Source organism: Pavona decussata, unplaced genomic scaffold (genome assembly GCF_977016875.1).
Source record: "Pavona decussata unplaced genomic scaffold, jaPavDecu1.1 SCAFFOLD_59, whole genome shotgun sequence".
NCBI lineage: Eukaryota > Metazoa > Cnidaria > Anthozoa > Scleractinia > Agariciidae > Pavona > Pavona decussata.
This window is the reverse complement of record NW_028145481.1, coordinates 573843-592850: the sequence shown is the minus strand read 5'-3', so window position 1 is coordinate 592850 and position 19008 is coordinate 573843. Positions and strand designations below refer to the sequence as shown.

Below are 19008 nucleotides of genomic sequence, written 5' to 3'. Positions count from 1 at the left end.
TGTAAGGAAAAGACGATTACTTGAAAAAAATTTTTTTTTGTGAGCTTTAGGGAGCGTATGTTCACAGAGAAACACAACCTCTCTGTTTTAAATACAAATATTGATTTCTACACCAACAAGTTAAGTTTGACTTTACCAGCAAAGTTTAGTAAGCAGGGTCAATTGTGATGAAAGCCGGCTCATCCACATACTACATAATACAATTTAGATAAATCTGACTGTTGTGGCATAGCTTTAACTCAGTTGAAGAGCTTTTGCACAAGTGAGTGTGAGTGCTGATTTGTTCTTGAAAATCCAACTTGCCCCGAATAAGCTCGGCTCTATTTCGGAATAAATGCGATAAGTAAATACAAAATGTCACATCCTACATGACATCCAGTCTGCATGCCAAAATTGAGCTTATTTAAGACTTTAGCTTTATTCAGTAGTAACTATATATTGTATAGTATTTTCTTTGAAGAGCTCAGAGTGTAACCGACTGACCTATGTCACATTTCAGATTGCTTTTTGCTCTTATTCACTGGAGTTTTTGCCTGAGGCCTTGAATTCCTTTAGAAAACGTTGCTCCAATGTGTTATCAGCTGCTTTGCCCATTGTTTGCAATAAAAACCTATGATTATGAGCAAGATTTCCGGTTTTATCAGTCACAGAGCGAAGCAAAAAGCAGTGCATAAAACATTGGAGCAATGTTTCCCGAAGGAATTCAAAATAAGAGACCCTAGGAACGAGGTTGATATGCAAAAACTTTGGTGAATCTGAGCTAAAACAAAAAACAATCTGAAAAGTCATTTGGGTCAGTTATGCTCTCAGGCTCCTACTGATAACAGAAGTTTTGGCTTCTAAAAGGATATTCTTTGTAAACAAAGATCTTGAGCAATTTGAATTCTAAGGTCAGCTTATCATTTCACATTCCCACTAGACTGGCACCAAGCCCTTCACTTAAGCCCGGTGACAATTAAAGCCTTTATGACACTTAGTCATTTTCCTTGCAACTTGTCTCGCAATTTTGTTGCGCTGTTGCCGCCTTTGGAGATCCAGGGGGGAGATGTAGATAGTGGAGGCAAAGACAAAGTGAAAACGGGCAGGAGAAAATTCGGCGAGCAAAAGCCATGGGCGGATAGTGGGGGCGAAAAAGATGTCGAAATGGGCGGGAAAAACATCTGCGAGGTTAATTAAATCAGTGCATTTATTGGATTTCCCGACTTTTCTTCTTTGGGTTTAACATCGTACGCCCTTTTCCACTTTTTCCATGTTACACGAAGCGTTGCTTTGTGTATCTGCCCTGAAAAAACGTGTCTCGCAATATATTTGCCGCAACAAGCGTTGCATGAAGTAGAATTGAGTTTTACTTCTCCCAACAGCAAGAAACATTGCCTAAGTGCATATGTTATGGTCTGTCGTACCCAACGGTAAACGCCGACGCTGGATTCGTTTGGCTACACCGTGAAACGTCGCACAAAATTGATTTCAAAAGTTGGGCATTGTTAAAATCTTCACACACATTATTCACATTCACATTTATTGATTCATTGTTTTCACGCATACACGCATAACTTGTTTAATGTACATTCGTGCAAATTACAATTACCTTACCGCATTAAGATTAAGTATCCTGCAACCCGGCTAAGCTACCTGCGGGATTTGAGCGTCTCGTGCCAATCAATTCAACAAGCCAAGGTCAGGCCACACATATCTTAGCTCTAAGCTTATTGTTATGCCATCTTTTTTCTGAGTAGTTAAGTACTTAAAAAGGTGGTGTTCTTGAGTACCATTGACATTGGCTTAGACCTCCGCGAAAACTTAAATAATGGTCTGGCACAGCTTCAACATTGATTTTTCCTTTCCGTAGTTCAGCCATGCATTGTTTGCTTCCTGAGTCAGTCATGTTTTGACTTTTTCGCTGGGTACTGCGTTGAAAACGTGCTGGTTGTCACGGTAAGCAAGCATGCTTGGCTCCCAAGGCCTTGTCGATGCAGTAATTTTACAAGTACCCGGAAAATAAACAAGCTACCTATTTCATAAAGAGGGCTCCAGAAGCAGCTACATGTGTATAAATACAGTTGCTTTTACAAGAAGACGTGGTCCTCCGTGCCTCTCCTAATGATTGCGAAGAGAGTCAGCCGATATTTCGTGCGTTTTTGTAAATCTGCAAAGTCTTCAAACAAGTTTCTCTGCGAGTAGAACAGTTAACGACGGTTCCTCAGTCCTAGTACAAAGGTATTTTTGCGTGGTTTATGGCTATGCGGGATAAGTAGATCTTTGTAACGGTTGTTGGAATCCAAAAGGAAAATTAGGGGTAAACAAGCATTTTTCAGAGATAATTAAGCTCCAATTTGAAGAAAAATACCATACATTGCTGCTTAATTATCTCTGAAAAACGCGTGGTTCACCCTCATTTTCTATTTTGGATTTCACTGAAAATATCTTTGCTTCAGTAGGCACCGCCATTAAAGGGGAAGTATCACGAGAATTTGATGTCATTTCAAAACCCCGAATTGTTTGTCCGACAACAGAAACAAAGAAATAACTGTCTAATGGTTTTGTTTTAAATTATCACCCCAGTGCAATAAAACGGTCGATTACTGCCTCTTGTTCAGAGACAGAGTAGGTTGGAATGGATTGAAACTTGAAAAAATGTCAGGCTAATTAATGTTTTTCATGTTCTCGACTAGGTCAGAGTACGAGTTGTTCCTTTCAAGAACTGAGCTGATTTCTTTCCTCTCGTTGTTCTAGAATTATGTTATAGCTAAGTCAAGGTCTTATTTCGCTATTTTTATCAAAAGAGGTCAAAAACCACGTGACACTCCCCTTTAAGAAAACCGAGTTTCTCGGACCACCCTGAGATGCGCAGAACGCCTGATGCGCAGCAACCGAAAGGAGGCACTGTCCTAGGCAAGTAGCTCAGTTTGCAGCCTCGCGAGTAACGTTGTTTCGCTTTGGAGATTAAGGACTGGTTACCTTTTAATAGCTTGCGTGCAATGAGTTGCCGTTTTGTACTTCTGTGTTGATTGCGCCGTCATTTAATTTTCACGTTCTCAGTTAGTTTTAACCTGCTTTACAGATAAACATAGGTAACCTTGGCCAACCAGGAACTATGGGTATCGTTACCCCCTCCCCTCCACTCCTCTCAAGCAGCCGAAAACACCGCCTTGAACCTTTTCACTTTTGGACTGCAACACCATGGACAGAAGCTTTAGAGTCGGGTACTAAAGCGCAGCGTATGCGTAACCACAGGGAAGGTGCATCAACTTCGTGGTCCTCGGGCGAGCAAGGATTTTGATTTGGAAAGTGAAGAAGTGACCGAAGTGATATCGATGTAATTATTAAAGCATTGGTTTGGTGAGGTTTTGGCCTCAAATCTGTAGTCATCAGTGTGTTTGTACATTAAACAAAATTAGCAAAAAGCAAGTACAGCATTACTGATGATGAATGGACGAAATACCCACGCCGGCGACTCTTTTTATTATGGAGACAAGTGAAGCCAGGCACGAGAGGGTTATGGGTAGGGACCAAGAACCATAAGGCCCCTCGAGCCTCGTTTCACTCGTATCCTATCAATAGGTGCTGTCAAAAACCCCTACATAGCAACTAGTATAGGTACGGAGTCAGTCACCGGCAGCGTTGTGATGTGAATGGATCATGGATCGGCGATTGTTACCGTTTACACCCATACATCCCTGGAAAAGTGGGTAAGTTAAATAACCTAAGGAGGAAACCCCGAAAACACTACAACTGTGGATCTTGAATTCTCACAGAAAACTGATTTTGTTTTTATTGCCGAGCTAGCGTAGAGATAGATTAGATTTAACAACAGTTATTTCAGTTTCGGAGCACAACGCTTGTTAGAGACAGAATGCTTAATTCCTCAGTTTCGACAAAACCATGTGAAGAGCAGTGCAAAAACCGTCTATAAACAATAGCAGAAACTAAGTCAAACTTCACCAGTAAAATATCAAGAATACGAATTCAGAGTAGTAATGTGTCCATGGTTTCAGTGTCAACATCTTGCAGGAATACTCAAGTTACGGAAAAGGAAGTTTACGCAGTCCATGACCCCGCCACATGCTTTCAAATTCAGTTCTCAAACTCATTAACAATTCATCAAGAGAAAACAAAGTAAATCGCCAATGTGATCGTGGTTCGGATATGTGTTCCTAATTACCAAATTTTTTTTAAACTTTAACCTTGAATTTCTCCAAGAATTATTGATCATTTGAGAAGCCATATCAAATACTCGAAAGTTCATCAAAAGAAAACAAAGAAAATCACTACCGTGACCGTGATTTGGATATGTGATCCTAATTACAATAAAATTTTGCCAACTTTAGCCTTGAATTTCTCGAAGAATTATTGGTCATTTGAGAAGCCATATCAAACACTCGAAAGTGTGTTTCATCAGATATCCAAACATCTTGAAGTCGTTTCAGTTAAAAAACTCGGCTGCGCCCCCGGGGGGGGGGGGGTACTCCCCTATATAAGGTATATAGGTATGTGCCGCCCCAAAGGGTATGGTTTTTGAGCCGTTTTGATCTGAAAACGGGTATAGATTTTGACAATAACGGTCTGAAATCGGGTCGGGTTTTTGGGGCCGGGAACATTTACGAAAGCTTACAAACATATTTTTCTTCTCAGTACGTAACTGGAACGACTAACTGATAGCGAGAAAAAGAAATAGATAAACTATGTCATTCCAGCTTACTTTTACTCCTTGCGTCAACTTCCTTTCGGCACTGATGCATAATTATCAGGTCTGAAATTTAGAGGTCAGGTCTGAAAACGGGTGTGGAAAATGGCATGTTTAGGTCTGAAATAGGGTCGGGATTTGAAGACCCGGGCGGCACACCCCCACCAAGAATTCCGAGGAGTACCCCCCCCCCCCCGGGGCTGCGCCTCGTTTTTTCAACCTACTTCTCAGTGTTTGGCCCGGGGGGGGTACTCCCCTATATAAGGTATATAGGTATGTGCCGCCCCAAAGGGTATGGTTTTTGAGCCGTTTTGGTCTGAAACGGGTATAGATTTTGATAATTACGTTCTGAAATCGGGTCGGGTTTTTGGGGCCGGGAACATTTACGAAAGCTTACAAACATATTTTTCTTCTCAGTACGTAACTGGAACGACTAACTGATAGCGAGAAAAAGAAATAGATAAACTATGTCATTCCAGCTTACTTTTACTCCTTGCGTCAACTTCCGTTCGGCACTGATGCATAATTATCAGGTCTGAAAACGGGTATGAATTTTAAAGGTCAGGTCTGAAAACGGGTGTGAAAAATGGTATGTTTAGGTCTGAAATAGGGTCGGGATTTGAAGACCCGGGCGGCACACCCCCACCAAGAATTCCGAGAAGTACCCCCCCCCCGGGGTGTTTGGATTTCTGATGAAACACGCTTTCTCGCGTTTGATATATTACATAAAGCGAGCTAACTGACCGGGGCGCTTATTAGAACCGGATAGTCAATAAAAGGAATACCCGATGAGATTGCGAAATAGAAATGGTTTTAGTGAATAGAGCCTGTAGAATCTCATTCGATGATTGAAAGCTGACTCCAGGGTGGCAACTCCATGAAAAATTTTTCTCCCCGTAGGAGTTGAGCCAACGACAATTCATATTCATTTTCCCCTGTATTTTACTCCAAACTCTTCTCTTTGGCCGCTGAACAATGTCATCACTAAGTACTGGAAGTAAGTGGAGAAAGTAAAAGAAATAATATTTCTTAAAAAAAAGGGGGGGGGGGGGGGGGTTTGTTTCCTCTCTGTGCGTGACGTAAGGTGTGACGCCAATGTGTATTACATGTTGCGCAATTTACGAAAAAGAGTGGGTCGAGTGTAACAACATTCGCAGGTTTCGTAACGATTCTTGCAGTTCAAATAGATGCGACATCCATACATAACATAAACGTAAGGTAAGTACTCAGGTTTTATATGTTTAGCGAGTAGACGTTCGCTAAACGTAAGCAGCATCGATAAAGCCAGCCATAGTTTCAAAATGCTCCCGTTTTACGAGCCGCAATTCTAAATGAGGCGTGTTTATTCCGCACGAACGGTGGTTGTCACGTTGTTACCTAGTCGCGTCCACATTTTCTTGTTGCTGCCTTTCATTTGAATGCTTCTGATGTTAGCAAGACATGAAAGGGGTCAAATTCTTCAAAGATATTGATTTTCCGTTCGGATTTATTGCAAAAAAAGTTGCTAGAGCGTAAGTTGTATCTACAAGTGTACGGAAGTTCCCGCGAAAAATCTTGAAATTCAAACCGTCGCCCCGACCTCAGAAAGGTCTCATCATGAGAACTTAGGGACTGGTCATAAAGTACAGGGGGGGGTGGGCTGGAAAAAAAGGGGGGGTGGGTCACTGTTTTCATGCATGTAAAAAGGGGTGGGCTAGCAAAAACCATACATCATTAAAGGGGTGGGGCACATAATATTTTTGCACATGTTTTGCATCAAATGGTGCCTTTTGCCAGTAAAACTGTGAAATGTATTAACAGTAAAAGCACAAATTATAATTGTGTAGTTTCAGAAAATATCCATCCCCCATCACAGAGGGAATTTATAAAAGGACGCCCTACCGCCAGGAACTTCCAAGTTTCTTTCATACAATCTCTGTAATTTTGTTCTTTCTCTTACCACCATCCCCTCCAGAATCTTGAATTCCCTCCATGGGTGGGGTAAGGATATTTTCTGGAACTACACATTCTATCAAGAAAAGGGCAAGTTCACTCGCATCCATTAAAATGAACAACTATGATTCCATGTGGTTATTAATGATACATATTAGATGCACATTATCTTCTCAAAATCATTTCAGGTATTTCAACAAAAATAGATCTCATGCAATGATAAACTTCAAAAACAAGACTTTGTGCATGTGTGCTCCTTCCTCTATCATACTTGTCCTCTAATTTGTCTAGTTTTATGTATAGTCTTACCTTTATTTACTAGGGGTGGGTCATTTCATTTTTTACCTGAAAAATATGGGTGGGCCATGCATTATTCTGCAAAAATATGAGGGTGGGTCACACAAAACTAGCCTTCGTAAAAATGAATTTTTCCAGCCCACCCCCCCCGGTACTTTATGACCAGTCCCTTACTAACTAATAAGTAATAATAGTTCGCCCAAATCATTTGAAGCCTCAGGTTAATATGATGAAAATGGATGAATGTATGTTCTCTTACCAGAGATTGGCCTCCATATGAAATATAAGTGTTCCCGAACAAGAAGCAGATCTATAGAAATGTGGGAGAGTTGGCATATATGTGTAACTGCATGCTGTCTCCAAGACACAAGTCTCGCTATGTTAACTATTTTTGTGCATGCATCAGTGTGTGGTGTGATTCTGTCTCCCCTTGATACATTGCTTGATACAAAACTGCTGCATGTACATAAAAGACATGTTCCTGCTGCATCATCACTAGTGAAAACTCAACCAAACAATTTTCTTTGCAGCAGCTGCAAAAATGTCAGTGATTACTGATATTCATCTTGAACCAAGAAATCAAGTTTTTCCTACTTTTAGTAAGCTTGTCATAAGAATGATTTTTTATTGTTGTGCAGATTTCAAATAAAATGCTTATTTTTCCAATGATACTAGTATATTATTAGTAATGACGATATTAATACACGCACTGTGTTTCCATAGAAGAATGCAGTCATCATCAGCAAACACACAGATTCCACATTGCAGTGAGTATTGCAATGGTAATATTGCTGAGTTCTATTGTCCAGAATGTTCTGCCATGTTCTGCAGCAGTTGCTATGACAGGGAACACTGCGGGAATGAACGTAAATCAAAGCATGGAAAACTCACAGAGCTGCGAGCCATCTGTTGTGTGCATAAGCACACACTTGATTATTTCAACCTCACAACACTTGAGCCTATGTGTGTCATTTGCAAGAAGGAAAATACACAGGCACCAGAATTTGCGCATCACGTTATCGATGATATTGAAGAAACTGTTCCAAAGCTGCGGTCACTTATGGAAAAGAAGCTAAGCACCGCCTCTGAATTGATTGAAAGATTAACCAGTGAAATAACTAGGGTGGAAAATGCTGCAAAAAATACAACCAATGCTGCAGTCAATTATATAAAGTGCGCTTTTGTAAAACTTCGAAAATACCTGGAAGAGTCAGAGGTGGAGCTTGTACAGAGTGCCCGAAGATATTTTGATGAATTTTTAGAAGTTAATGATGAACGTGTGGAAGTTCGGAATGCTGTGAGAAACCTCAAGGCTCTTTCTGAGGAAGGCAAGTTTTTATTTATTTACTTATTTATTTATTTATTTATTTATTTATTTATTTATTTATTTATAATACAGGAACATCTGGTTTAGCATAGCTAGTTTATACAGTCAGTCCTGTAATGTGTTTCAATTTTAAATTATATTGTCATGCTAAAATCCTATTGAGGTAACCATTTATAGCACTACAGTGTAATTGCTGATTTTCCCTCACATCCAAACTAGTTATTACTTTGGATTATTTCAAAAATTGGGGTATTTATAAAATTTGATCTTGTGCAATGTAAGTAAAATTAATAAGACAGACTACATGTATTTATTTTGTAATTAAAAATGTTCTTGTACTAGTACCACATGCTGTCCTATTTGGAAGGAATTAGATTTAAAAAATTCCTCTTACTGTCAAATTAGACAGATGACCTGTAGCCTCATCCAATTTAAGCATTCCTTGGAATTTTTCACATCCAGTTGGACGGCACGTAGTCCTATTACATATATTATAAAGTCAAGTGCTTGTACAATTATTTTATTAAACTGTATAACTTTATGTCAAGTTAGGTGTTAATTTACATGGCTGTTTATATTTGTGTTATTCAACAGTCAGGAGCTCCATATTGGGAAAACTGTGCCTGAGGACCAGAGCCATACTCAAGACAGAGGACACAGTTTTTCCCAATATGGACCTACCTAGGCTGGTGGATAACATTTTTACTTTTTTCCACAAGAATACAAAGCTCAGGTATGGCAACAAATCACATAATTAATCCACCTGGGTCAGAAAGATTCCGCCTGATGCCGGAGCCAATCAGATTGCATGATAAATACAGAATTCTTCCCCCTTGTGAACAGAAAAAATAAAAGCAAATGTAGTGCAAATTCAATTCAAATTTAACTTGGCAGTTTTAATAAAATGATATTTAAATATGCTGCTGTCCCAAGGCAGGGTAGGGTGGAAAAAGAAAGGAAAAAGAGGGTGTTAGTGATGCCAGATGGAGTTTCCTTAAAAAAAATACCAGTAATTATACCATCTACAGCTTAGTTCCTATTGATAAAACAGGGCAGTTGCTGTTGACCAAAGACGCCAGAAGTCTCGCAGTGGAATTCCCGTCTGTTTTCATGAGACTTGAAGAGCTATGCAATTCGAAAGATGACGAACGGCCAATAAAGGACCTGAGTTCCATAATCAAGTTTGAGGACCAGATTTCTGAACAGCTCAAGCAAGTTATCAAACTGACGTCATACTCAACTATGCAGATTGGAGGTAATTGTAATGAATATTTTTGAGAGGATGTTAGTCTTGTGCTTCAGAACTTCAGCTCAGAGTCCAAAGTATCATTTTGCAAACCGTAATGAGTGCACCAACTTTAACAGATTAGCACAGATGAGAATCACCAACAGCAAGGGTTCCCAATCAATCATTGATTGAATTTAAAAGATTGGCCAGGACACCGGAAAAAAAAAACAACAACAACAACAACAACAACCAACAAGCAAAGTGATGAACAGATGATTTTGGTGGTGAGACCTAATCCCTCTCCTAGCACAAGACAGCCACATATTTTGCACATTTTATGCTTTGTCTCCAAGATTTCTTGTAAGTTCTAAATAACTCCACATTTTAATAATAGTGATGAAATGATTGATAATTCTATATTCTAAGTTAGAGTAATCATAATGTTATTATTAATATCTTATTAATCAGTGCTCATTCTTCTCTCAGATTGTATTATGTCCAATAAATTAACAGAAAGTTCGTCAGATGCAAATAACAATGATTGCAGACCCTCTCCAGAGTACAGACCAGGTGTGTTAGAGTCAAGGCAGACCAATGATTTAATTTTTTGACACCAACATTTCAGCTAACACAATGGTAAAAGTGATAAAGCTGTATATATTCAACACACTGACAGAAGTGTCTCCTTTAGGAACTTATCACTTTGTGAGCAGCTATCACTGCACAACACTTCATCTTTAAATTTCCCTAATTTAGATTATTTCTCTTTATCAATCTTTCCCCACTATTCTTAATCTCGAATGTAGTATGTTGTGAGTTGGATGTTGTTGATCATGTACAGCTCCCCATCTCCAATTCACACATCCAACCCACCACTCCGCACCCATTTACATGTAATACCCCCATCAAATACTTCTGGTCCTGTTTTTCCTCTATGCTCCACCCCCACTCAGTATTCTCAAAAAAGTGAACCTCTTTTTAGAAGACACTTTTCCAAAGTAGACACTTAATAATAATACTTAATTCAAATTCAAAAATTGCTTGCTTTATTGCTTGCTTTATTCAAATTTTTAAAAAAAAACTTGATATCTCTCTTTAGAATCCTAAAGGGTGATGCAACAAATATTTGAATTTGTGAAATTATGGGATTTACTAATATACAGTAGTCAGAAAGAGCATGATGGAAAATGTTTAGTTGCCAAAAATCAGCGTCTTGTTGAAATTTGGCACTGTCGTAATTCAGTGACTCTACACAAATCCTTCTAACCAGATAACGTTATGATAAGGAGGATTGGTATGGAGTCATCAGAGCATAGTAAAAGATGCTGATTTTTGGCGAATTGGCATTTTTCTTCACGCTCTTTCCAAATATCTCGGCAAATTCAATAGTTTCATAAATTTAGTTTTTGTACTCTTAAAAGTAAACACCTCTATGGTTATACCCTGGCTCGATATGTTAAATAATGTTCTATTTGATATATGTGATACTTAGATCCCGATGCTAAAATTTGGGTTCAATGAAAGGAACCCCATGTTTCAGTTCGGTAGTATCGAAAACGAAGCACTCGAAAACAAAGACCGAAGCACGAAGCACCCCAAAACGCGAAAACGAAGCACCCAAGGTCGAAAACGGAGGACTCTAGGTCCAAAACAAAGCACCCTAAAACTCGAAAACGAAGCACTCTAGGTCCAAAACGAAGCACTCAGTTTTTGAGGCTGACTAAGGGTTGAAATTTAATCACGAATCAAGCACGATTAAGGATAGAGTGCTATACGAAAATATTCAACTGCGAGTTGAAAATGAATTTCCGCAGCCCTGACTGAATTAAAAGTAACACTTCAAAGTGGCATTTCCTGTTTTCCACGTGAATAAAGCATGTCAAGCTTTACCTTTTGTTGATATTTTTCTCCTGTAAAAGCTTTTTAGTTCTTTAACAACAATCTATCTATCTAATCAACATAAATTTGGTTTTTCGCCTCTGTTGAAGTGATTGTAATAGGCCTTTTTCATGATGGCGTCAATTGACTACAACTACCAGAATTCATTTCGTTTTCCTTTTCAAATTCAAATTTTGTAATCCCAGTGGAGAGCAAAGAACAATAGCTCTAGTTAGCATGAGAAAACAAACAACTGAAGAATTCTGGTAGTTGTAGTCAAATGACGCCATAGCGAAAATGTCCTATTGATTGAAAATAGGGTGCTTCGTTTTCGACCTTAGTGCTTCGTTTTCGTGTTTTAGAGTGCTTCGTTTTCGACCTTGGGTCCTTCGTTTTCGACCTAGAGTGCTTCGTTTTCGATTTTTGGGGTGCTTCGGTCTTCGTTTTCGATACCACCGTTTCAGTTCTGGTATTAATGATAGGGAGCCTTAATTAGCAACGACGGCAACGGCGAAACCGTCAAAAAAGCAACAGGCTTATCAACCAAAACAACAACTCTGTACGTGCATTACACTTTTTGGTACATTTCTTTGCCGTCACTCCACGACTTCAAGTACGTAAAATTTCCTGATGGGACGTTTTATGGTGGACGTTAACACACGGCAACGATTTTTTCTTTGTCTTTGTAAACTTGGGTGCGGTCTCCAAGAATTCAACTCCAGGAAATGTCACTTACATTTGACATTTAAGGCAGATTGCAATTGTCGTGACAACCTTTGAAAAAAAGGGAATTCATTTTAATAGTGACGTTTTCGCTCCCTTAAGTGCCGTGGCTCTATGGTCGGTTGTACCTTAGTCAAATATTGTCTTTGTTTATTCATAATGTAGGTAGAAAGAGGTTCTTTCCCAACCCATCGCCTTCTTCGTGTGATGAGCCGCGTGCCAAACAACCCAGGAACAGTGATGCAGCCTCTCAAATCACTCCAGAATGCAGCCGCAACACGTCAACAACACCATCAAAAGCTTTGGCAAGAAAAACCTTGCAAGCTACAACGCCTTCACCCAGCAAACTATCCAAGCGGCCCTGCAGAGTTGCACGATCGCCAAAGAGTCCTGCTTGTTTTAGCCCAAAGTCGACTCCAGGGTCGCCATCGGTAGGGGAGAACTGTAAGCGCAGACGAAGGGGAGGAGAATTGTCCAAAGAGTTTCAGGTAATGGAAATTATTTTGTGATTTGACAATTTTGCAAATAGTCTACGTTGCATTGGAAGACAAATTTAGCTTCCAGGAACTAAAAATCTTTAAAGTGTTTACAAACTTTTGATTCCTTCGCAGAATCTTTTTCAAGTAAGTGAGAGGCTAAATTAAAGATTCCGCGTAGGAATCGAAACTTTGTATTTACTAAACGCTTTGAAATTTTTAGATCCTGAGGTTAAGGTTACCCGGGACCTTCAGAGGTGTCTCGCGTTTAAGCGATGTAGCGCGTCCAGTTTAAACTGTAGATACCTAAACCCCTATATCAAATTAAAGCTTATAGAGCTGAATATCAAACCAAACCAAGAATTTTGAAATAAAATAAATTGTCGAATTTTTCCAGGCCTCTAATTGCAAGCGTCCGAATCACCTTTTTTAAAGCTACAAGTCAAAATTCATTTTATTTCAAAATTCTTGGTTTAGTTGGATAGCCAGCTGTATAAGCTTTAATTTGATATGAGGGTTCAGGTATCTACTGTTTAAACCGGACGCGCTACATCGCTTGGACGCGAGACACCTCTGAAGACACCTCTGAAGGTACCGGGTAACCTTAAATTAACCTCTCACTTACTTGAAAAAGATTCCGCGAAAAAATCGAAAGTTTGTAAACGCTTTGAAAATTTTAGATCCTGAAAGCTAATTCTATTTTCCAATTTTCAATATGACAGGATCGGGAAAAAATTTATTTCCTCAGTCTACGTTACAGTTCTATAATATACCAAATTTTGTGTAAAAAGACAAAACAAAAAAAACCGACCCCTACGGGAAACTAGGGCTCATTTGCTTTCATTTGTCCTTGCAGAAGTGTGACGCTATTCTTACAGAGCTATGGGCACAGGATGAGAGTTATCCATTTGCCCGTCCTGTAGATAAGAGACAGGTAACTCATCCATATCAAATACAGCATACTGAGTTAAGAACATGGCCAACTCCGCCTACTTTAAGGTTACTATTTCTAAGCGAGTGCTAAATTTCAAGTTGGTCAAAAATTGTTGAATTATGAATTATTGAATTATGTAATATCCGAAATTAGCATTAATTAATTTAAATAGTTATAAAATTTTTAAAAGTCGTCCTCTCTCTCACACACACACACAGAGCGTTAAAGAGACAACTATTTTTTTTACATCTAGAGTATTTACCACACCATCTTCTGAGTGCATAACGGAATCTTCTTGATGTTGCCGGCTAGCCTGTTCTCCCAGAAGAGGATCCGCTCAACTCAAATTCGAGTCGCTTCAGTTACAAAGGCCTTCTTAAGGACGGTGCCCACTAATACCGAAGTATTTTTGCGCGGTTTATGACCATGCGGGAAAAGCAGATATTAGCAAGGGCTATGGAAATCCAAAAAGAAAATTGGGGGTAACCATGCTTTTTAATTTTTAGCAACAACTATTCTAAAAAGCAGTAAAATACAAAGCAATGTATGGCGTTTTTTTTTCCAAATTGAACCTTAATTATCCCTAAAAAAAAAATGCATGGTTACCCCCAATTTTCTCTTTGGATACCAAAACCACTTTCTAAGTTCTGCTTTCTTCGCATAGTTTTAAACCACGCGAAAATATCCCTGTATTAGTAGGCACTACCCATAGAAAACCCGAGTATCACGAGATGTGCACAACGTATGCGCAGTAACAATAATAGGCACCGTCCTTAAAATTAGACTGCGAGCAATGCAAAGTAACTGTATAAACGAGGAAGGATCGAGGAGAGGGAGGATCCTCACTTCGACGCTCGCGCATCGACAAGGAGAAGAGAGACTGTTCGCAGTCTATCTTAGAACACATATACTGTTTTTCGGTTTTGCTCGTTCAGTTTGAAATGCTGGCCAAGATCTCGAATATGTAATTCTGATTCTTCCTCAGTAAAAATGGCTAAGTTCAGTAGTCGCTAAAAATATTTAACCTTACTTGGTATTCATTATTTAATGTATACACAATTGTGGGTATTCAGTGCAGCAATGCTTTTTTTTTTATCATCCTAGTCACCGGATTACTATAGAGTCATCAGGAATCCCATAGACCTGTCTGTCATTAAGGAGAGGCTACACTCGCTACAGTACACTTCTGCTGTGGATTTTGTGAAGGACTTCCGACTGATGATCAGTAACTGTAGAACGTACAATGCGGTATGGAACAGTGTGTTTTAACTTGTTAGAACAAAGGACAAAGCAGGATGATAGTCTTTAGGATGTGCCGCGAATAAAACCCCTTGTTATAGTTTGATAGCGGTAGAAAACTCTCATCCCTCAACACGTTGGGCCAGTTGTTTAAACAGTCTAACTTAGGCCGCGGCTTAAGACAATCAGTGGGCCTCCAAATCTGTTGATAAGGGGTTTATTTTAGGGAGATAAATAGTTTTGTAGTCTGGGATGCAACCTTCTTGTTACTGTAAACAGCAGACAATGTTTAGATATGACTGTGGGCAAAATTGAAAATGGTTTAGAACGTGGTTTTGTTAAACACCGGCTGAACTGTCTTTTAATAACTGACCCGTTGTGTTTTACGTACTCTTGTTAAAATATTAGAGAGATTTACAATCGTGTTTACGGCAAACGCTAGATTCACGTTTATGTTTTGAAAAATTAGTTTTAGATAAGAATCGTGCAAAATAATTCTGGCCTTTGATGCTAACGCAAAACTACTCAATTTTACAGAGAAACTGAAAACAGCGAGCGGCAAATATGGAGTAAACATGGTCACGTGATCATTTCTACCGTTGGCGTAATTCTAAATCTCTCATTTAGAAAATGATAAAAGGGCCGGCGAATTTGTCTCTTTCTTGCTTCAGCCATTTCACTGTACTGTAGACATGCATATACATATAACGGTCAGACAGGGTTCATACGGTCATCAAAAAGTCATGAAAGTCCACGTCTGGAAAAGTCAAAGGAATTAGAAAAATTTGTTTGGGTCATCGAAAAGTCATGGAATTTCAGATTGTTTTTCCCAAAATTGTTTTTTGGTGATGGTTGAAAAGTAAAGGAATTTAGCAAACTTTGTGTGAAGCATCAAAACGTTCAGCCAGTGGGGCATTTCGGTTATTGTTTCAAAGTCATCTTGTCAATTTTGAGGTGTGAACCCTGTCAGACACCAGGCAATGTCTGATTAGCCTGCTACGTAGCAGTAGTTTCCTTTTCGATAGCGCGCGCGGCTCGCGAGGGCTTCTCGCGTTCGCGGGAATGAAATGACTGCTAGGAGGTATGCAGACTAGTGTCTGGTCAAAATGAGCCCATATCCAACTAAAGGTCACGAAACCTTTGATCAGCCCAGTGAGTTTTTTTTTAAAGAATAAAAATTTACCTTGAGAATATTTTGTGTCGCCCAAAATGGGTGCTTAGTCGGGCGTATGTCAGTATACACCTTTTTCATAAACGGCGGCTGATAAACAATTCTTTTATTCTCATGAAAATTAGCCTTACTAACCTCGTTAGCATGGCAAAATTAAAAAAAAAATGCTCTAAAATGAGGTTAGTAGGGCTAATATAAAAGAATAATTGATCGGCCGCCATTTATGAAAAAGGTCCATTCGCTGTTAGTATTTCGTTGGACATAGTTTAATTTTGGTAAGCCTCGATATCAAAACGAGTCTACGATGAGAAATAAACTTTTTCTGACAGAAATAGAAAGGTGGTTTAAGTATAAGAAAATTATTAGCAGTCTTGTGGGTGTCAGTGAACTTTTTAGAAATAGTTATGAGGAGGGAGGGAAGCAAGCCCTGTGATATAAAGACTAACTTCTCATCCACGGAGAGTGGTAAAGTACAGACTTCATTCTACAATAACCAAGCATGCACCCTGTACATTGGTGGCACCTGTACTGTTCTAATGCCTAGCTGGTACTTATTTCTTTCGTTACTTCTTCAGCCCGACTCGTACGTGTACACCGCCGGGGAGGAGCTTGAGAATATCTTCAATCGTTTGCTGAAAATAAACTTACCAAACTTTGAAGAAATGTTACTGCTACAAGACTCCATGGAAGAACAGGACGAGTGATACGAACTGTCATGTCTCGGTGAACAGTAAATATGGACGCGTTTTGCAAGATATTTTTGAAAGTGTATCGAAAAACGTTTTAAAGAAAGACATCCTTGTCATTTTCTCCGAATTACAAAGTAAATGTAAAAAATGTAAATTTATTCCTTAGGTCTTGTCTTTATCATGTTCACTAATTTTAATCTTTCTGCCTTTTAACGCTTCAGAATATTTTCAGCACGTTTTAGTTGTTTCAAAAGAACTCAATTATTAGGAAAATGTGTTTAACGTACTTTAATAAGTTTGAAAAAAAAAAGGATTTGTTATCAGTCTGTTTATCAAGTTCGTTTTCTCATCCAAATCTCCTTACTTCTTCTGAATTCCAATGCAGTATAGTTTTGCCGTTTCAGCACAATTTGGGCTCGCGGAAAAATTCTGCAAGCAGTTTTTCTTCAGGTTGTTGTAATTTGTCAAGGCCTATTCTGATAATAAAGCTACTTTTTGTTGACCTTCGTACTATTGTCTCTGCAGTAAATAACTCGATTTGGTGTCACTCTGAGGAGAGGAAATATTGGATACAGTCGAGCCTCTCGTGTACGGACACTCTTGGGGCCAGAAAAAGTGTCCGCTTTAGGACGGTGTCTACGTTTGTTACTGCGCATACGTTCTGCGCATCTCGAGATACTCGAGTTTCCCATGGGTGGTGCCTACAAATTATACAGGGATATTTTTAAACGGTTTAAAACTATGCGGAGAAAGCAGAACTTAGCAAGTGCTCTTGGTATCCAAAAAGAAAATTGGGGGTAACCATGTATTTTTCAGAGATACTGAAGCTTCAATTTGGAGAGAACACACATTACTTTGTATTTAACTCTTTTAGGAATATTGTTGCTAAATTATCTCTAAAAAATGCGTGGTTACCCCCAATTTTCTTTTTGGATTTCAATAGCCCAAACTAAGATCTGCTTTCTCCGCATAGTCATAAACCAAAAAAAAGAAATACTTCTTTATTAGTAGGCACCGTCCTAAGAGAGGTGTCCGCTTGTAGGAGGTTAAAAATGCAGTGTTTTTATGCAGCTGAGAACATGACCAAGTGTCCGCTTACGAGAGGTGTCCGCCAACAGGAGGTGTCCGTTAGCAGAGGTTTGACTGTATTATCGTGCACATAAGAAGAAGGGACTGAACAATTCCCTCCTCTTACTCACCGGGCTCGCATCCAACCTTGTCCGGTTTACAATAAGGAATGCAGTGGACCCTTGGTTTCACGAAGTTCCAAGGGACTAGGGAAATTAGTGCGTTATATAGAGGCTCAGTTCCATACATTTTAAAAGGCCGGGCTGGAGAATATCGTTCGTTAAATCGAGGTTCCACTGTATCAAGTTTAAGAGGAAAAGGGTTTAGTGGAATTAAAACGCTTGTCATATGAAACGGAACAAAAATTGTTTTTCTCTAAAAACAATCGCTAAAGGCTCAAAATTCATGAAAATGGCGTCCCCATTCGTCAGGTAGTGTTACCATACAATCAAGAAAATTTCAGCCGCTGATAAAACATTTAAACAAATATGTTTTACCTCGTCCTACTGTCAGATAATTGTACCCAGAATCGCTCAATGGAAAGTTTGTTCCACGAATCCGTGCCTGTCTTAGTCGCCCCAGTACAAATTGTACTGAGTGTTTACCTCATGAATTGCTAAAAATATTGATCATTTAACACACGGTGAACGCGCCAACTGTACGGGAAGAAACAGCAGGTTACAGAAGGGAAAGTTTAGTTTCTATTGGGATGAAATGCACCAGTTTCAATGTTCACGAGTGAACAGAGAATGAATTGGTCAACAGGTACGCCCTTTTCCACCCTTAACATGGCAAACGTAAACCCGTTCGCCCAAAGCTGATGTTTCATCAGAACATTGCCAGCGTAATCAGCCAGGCATACCCACCAACGCCAGAAGGCATTTGAAGCAGGGTACAAGACCGGAAGGCGTGGAAAAAAGTCGTGACCGACTGCAGTGCAGTTGGCTAATGATGATGAATAAATTGTTTGGCACAAATGTCATCGGTACTGCAGAAACTCGCCAAAAGTCGAACCTCCCGTAAGCGGCCACCCAAAATGCCAAGATTGAGTGTTCGCTTACGAGAGTCGAACCAGAGGAGGTCTCTTCCAGGAACAGGTCTGACACATCTATTTATTCGAAGATAATTTATTGCCTGCATTTTCCTAGTTACAATACGAGCAAGCAGTGCTAGGTTGTCAAAGAGGTTCCTCGTAAACTCTGAATAGCGTAGTACATATAGCGAACATGGAGATCTAACCATGTGTCAAGTGGTCACTTATAAGAGGTTAAAACAATGAAAGATTATACTACCATCACCTCAAAAAGTGGTCACAGTCGCTTATGAGAGGTGGTCGTTTACGAAAGGTTCCAGCTATAGGGC

The 19008-nt window shown here is 39.4% G+C and overlaps 1 protein-coding gene across 4 annotated transcripts; it reads left to right on the top strand.

The window, feature by feature from the left end:
- The first annotated feature begins 1991 nt into the window (after positions 1-1991).
- LOC146479296 (uncharacterized) lies at positions 1992-17080 on the top strand. Of its 4 annotated transcripts, none has more exons than XM_085110937.1 (8): positions 1992-2217; positions 3062-3689; positions 7637-8241; positions 9292-9495; positions 9955-10038; positions 12235-12557; positions 13402-13479; positions 14584-16598. In XM_085110937.1, the coding sequence occupies exons 2-8, from the start codon at positions 3640-3642 to the stop codon at positions 14746-14748; spliced, it is 1509 nt and encodes a 502-aa protein (XP_084967063.1). In that variant the 5' UTR covers positions 1992-2217; positions 3062-3639; the 3' UTR covers positions 14749-16598. The 4 variants fall into 4 exon arrangements, with proteins under 4 accessions (XP_084967063.1, XP_084967062.1, XP_084967060.1 ...); XM_085110936.1 differs by lacking the exon at positions 9955-10038 and having other exon boundaries at positions 1995-2217; positions 14584-14727; positions 16465-17080; XM_085110934.1 differs by lacking the exon at positions 1992-2217 and having other exon boundaries at positions 3509-3689; positions 14584-14727; positions 16465-17080.
- Positions 17081-19008: the final 1928 nt, after the last annotated feature.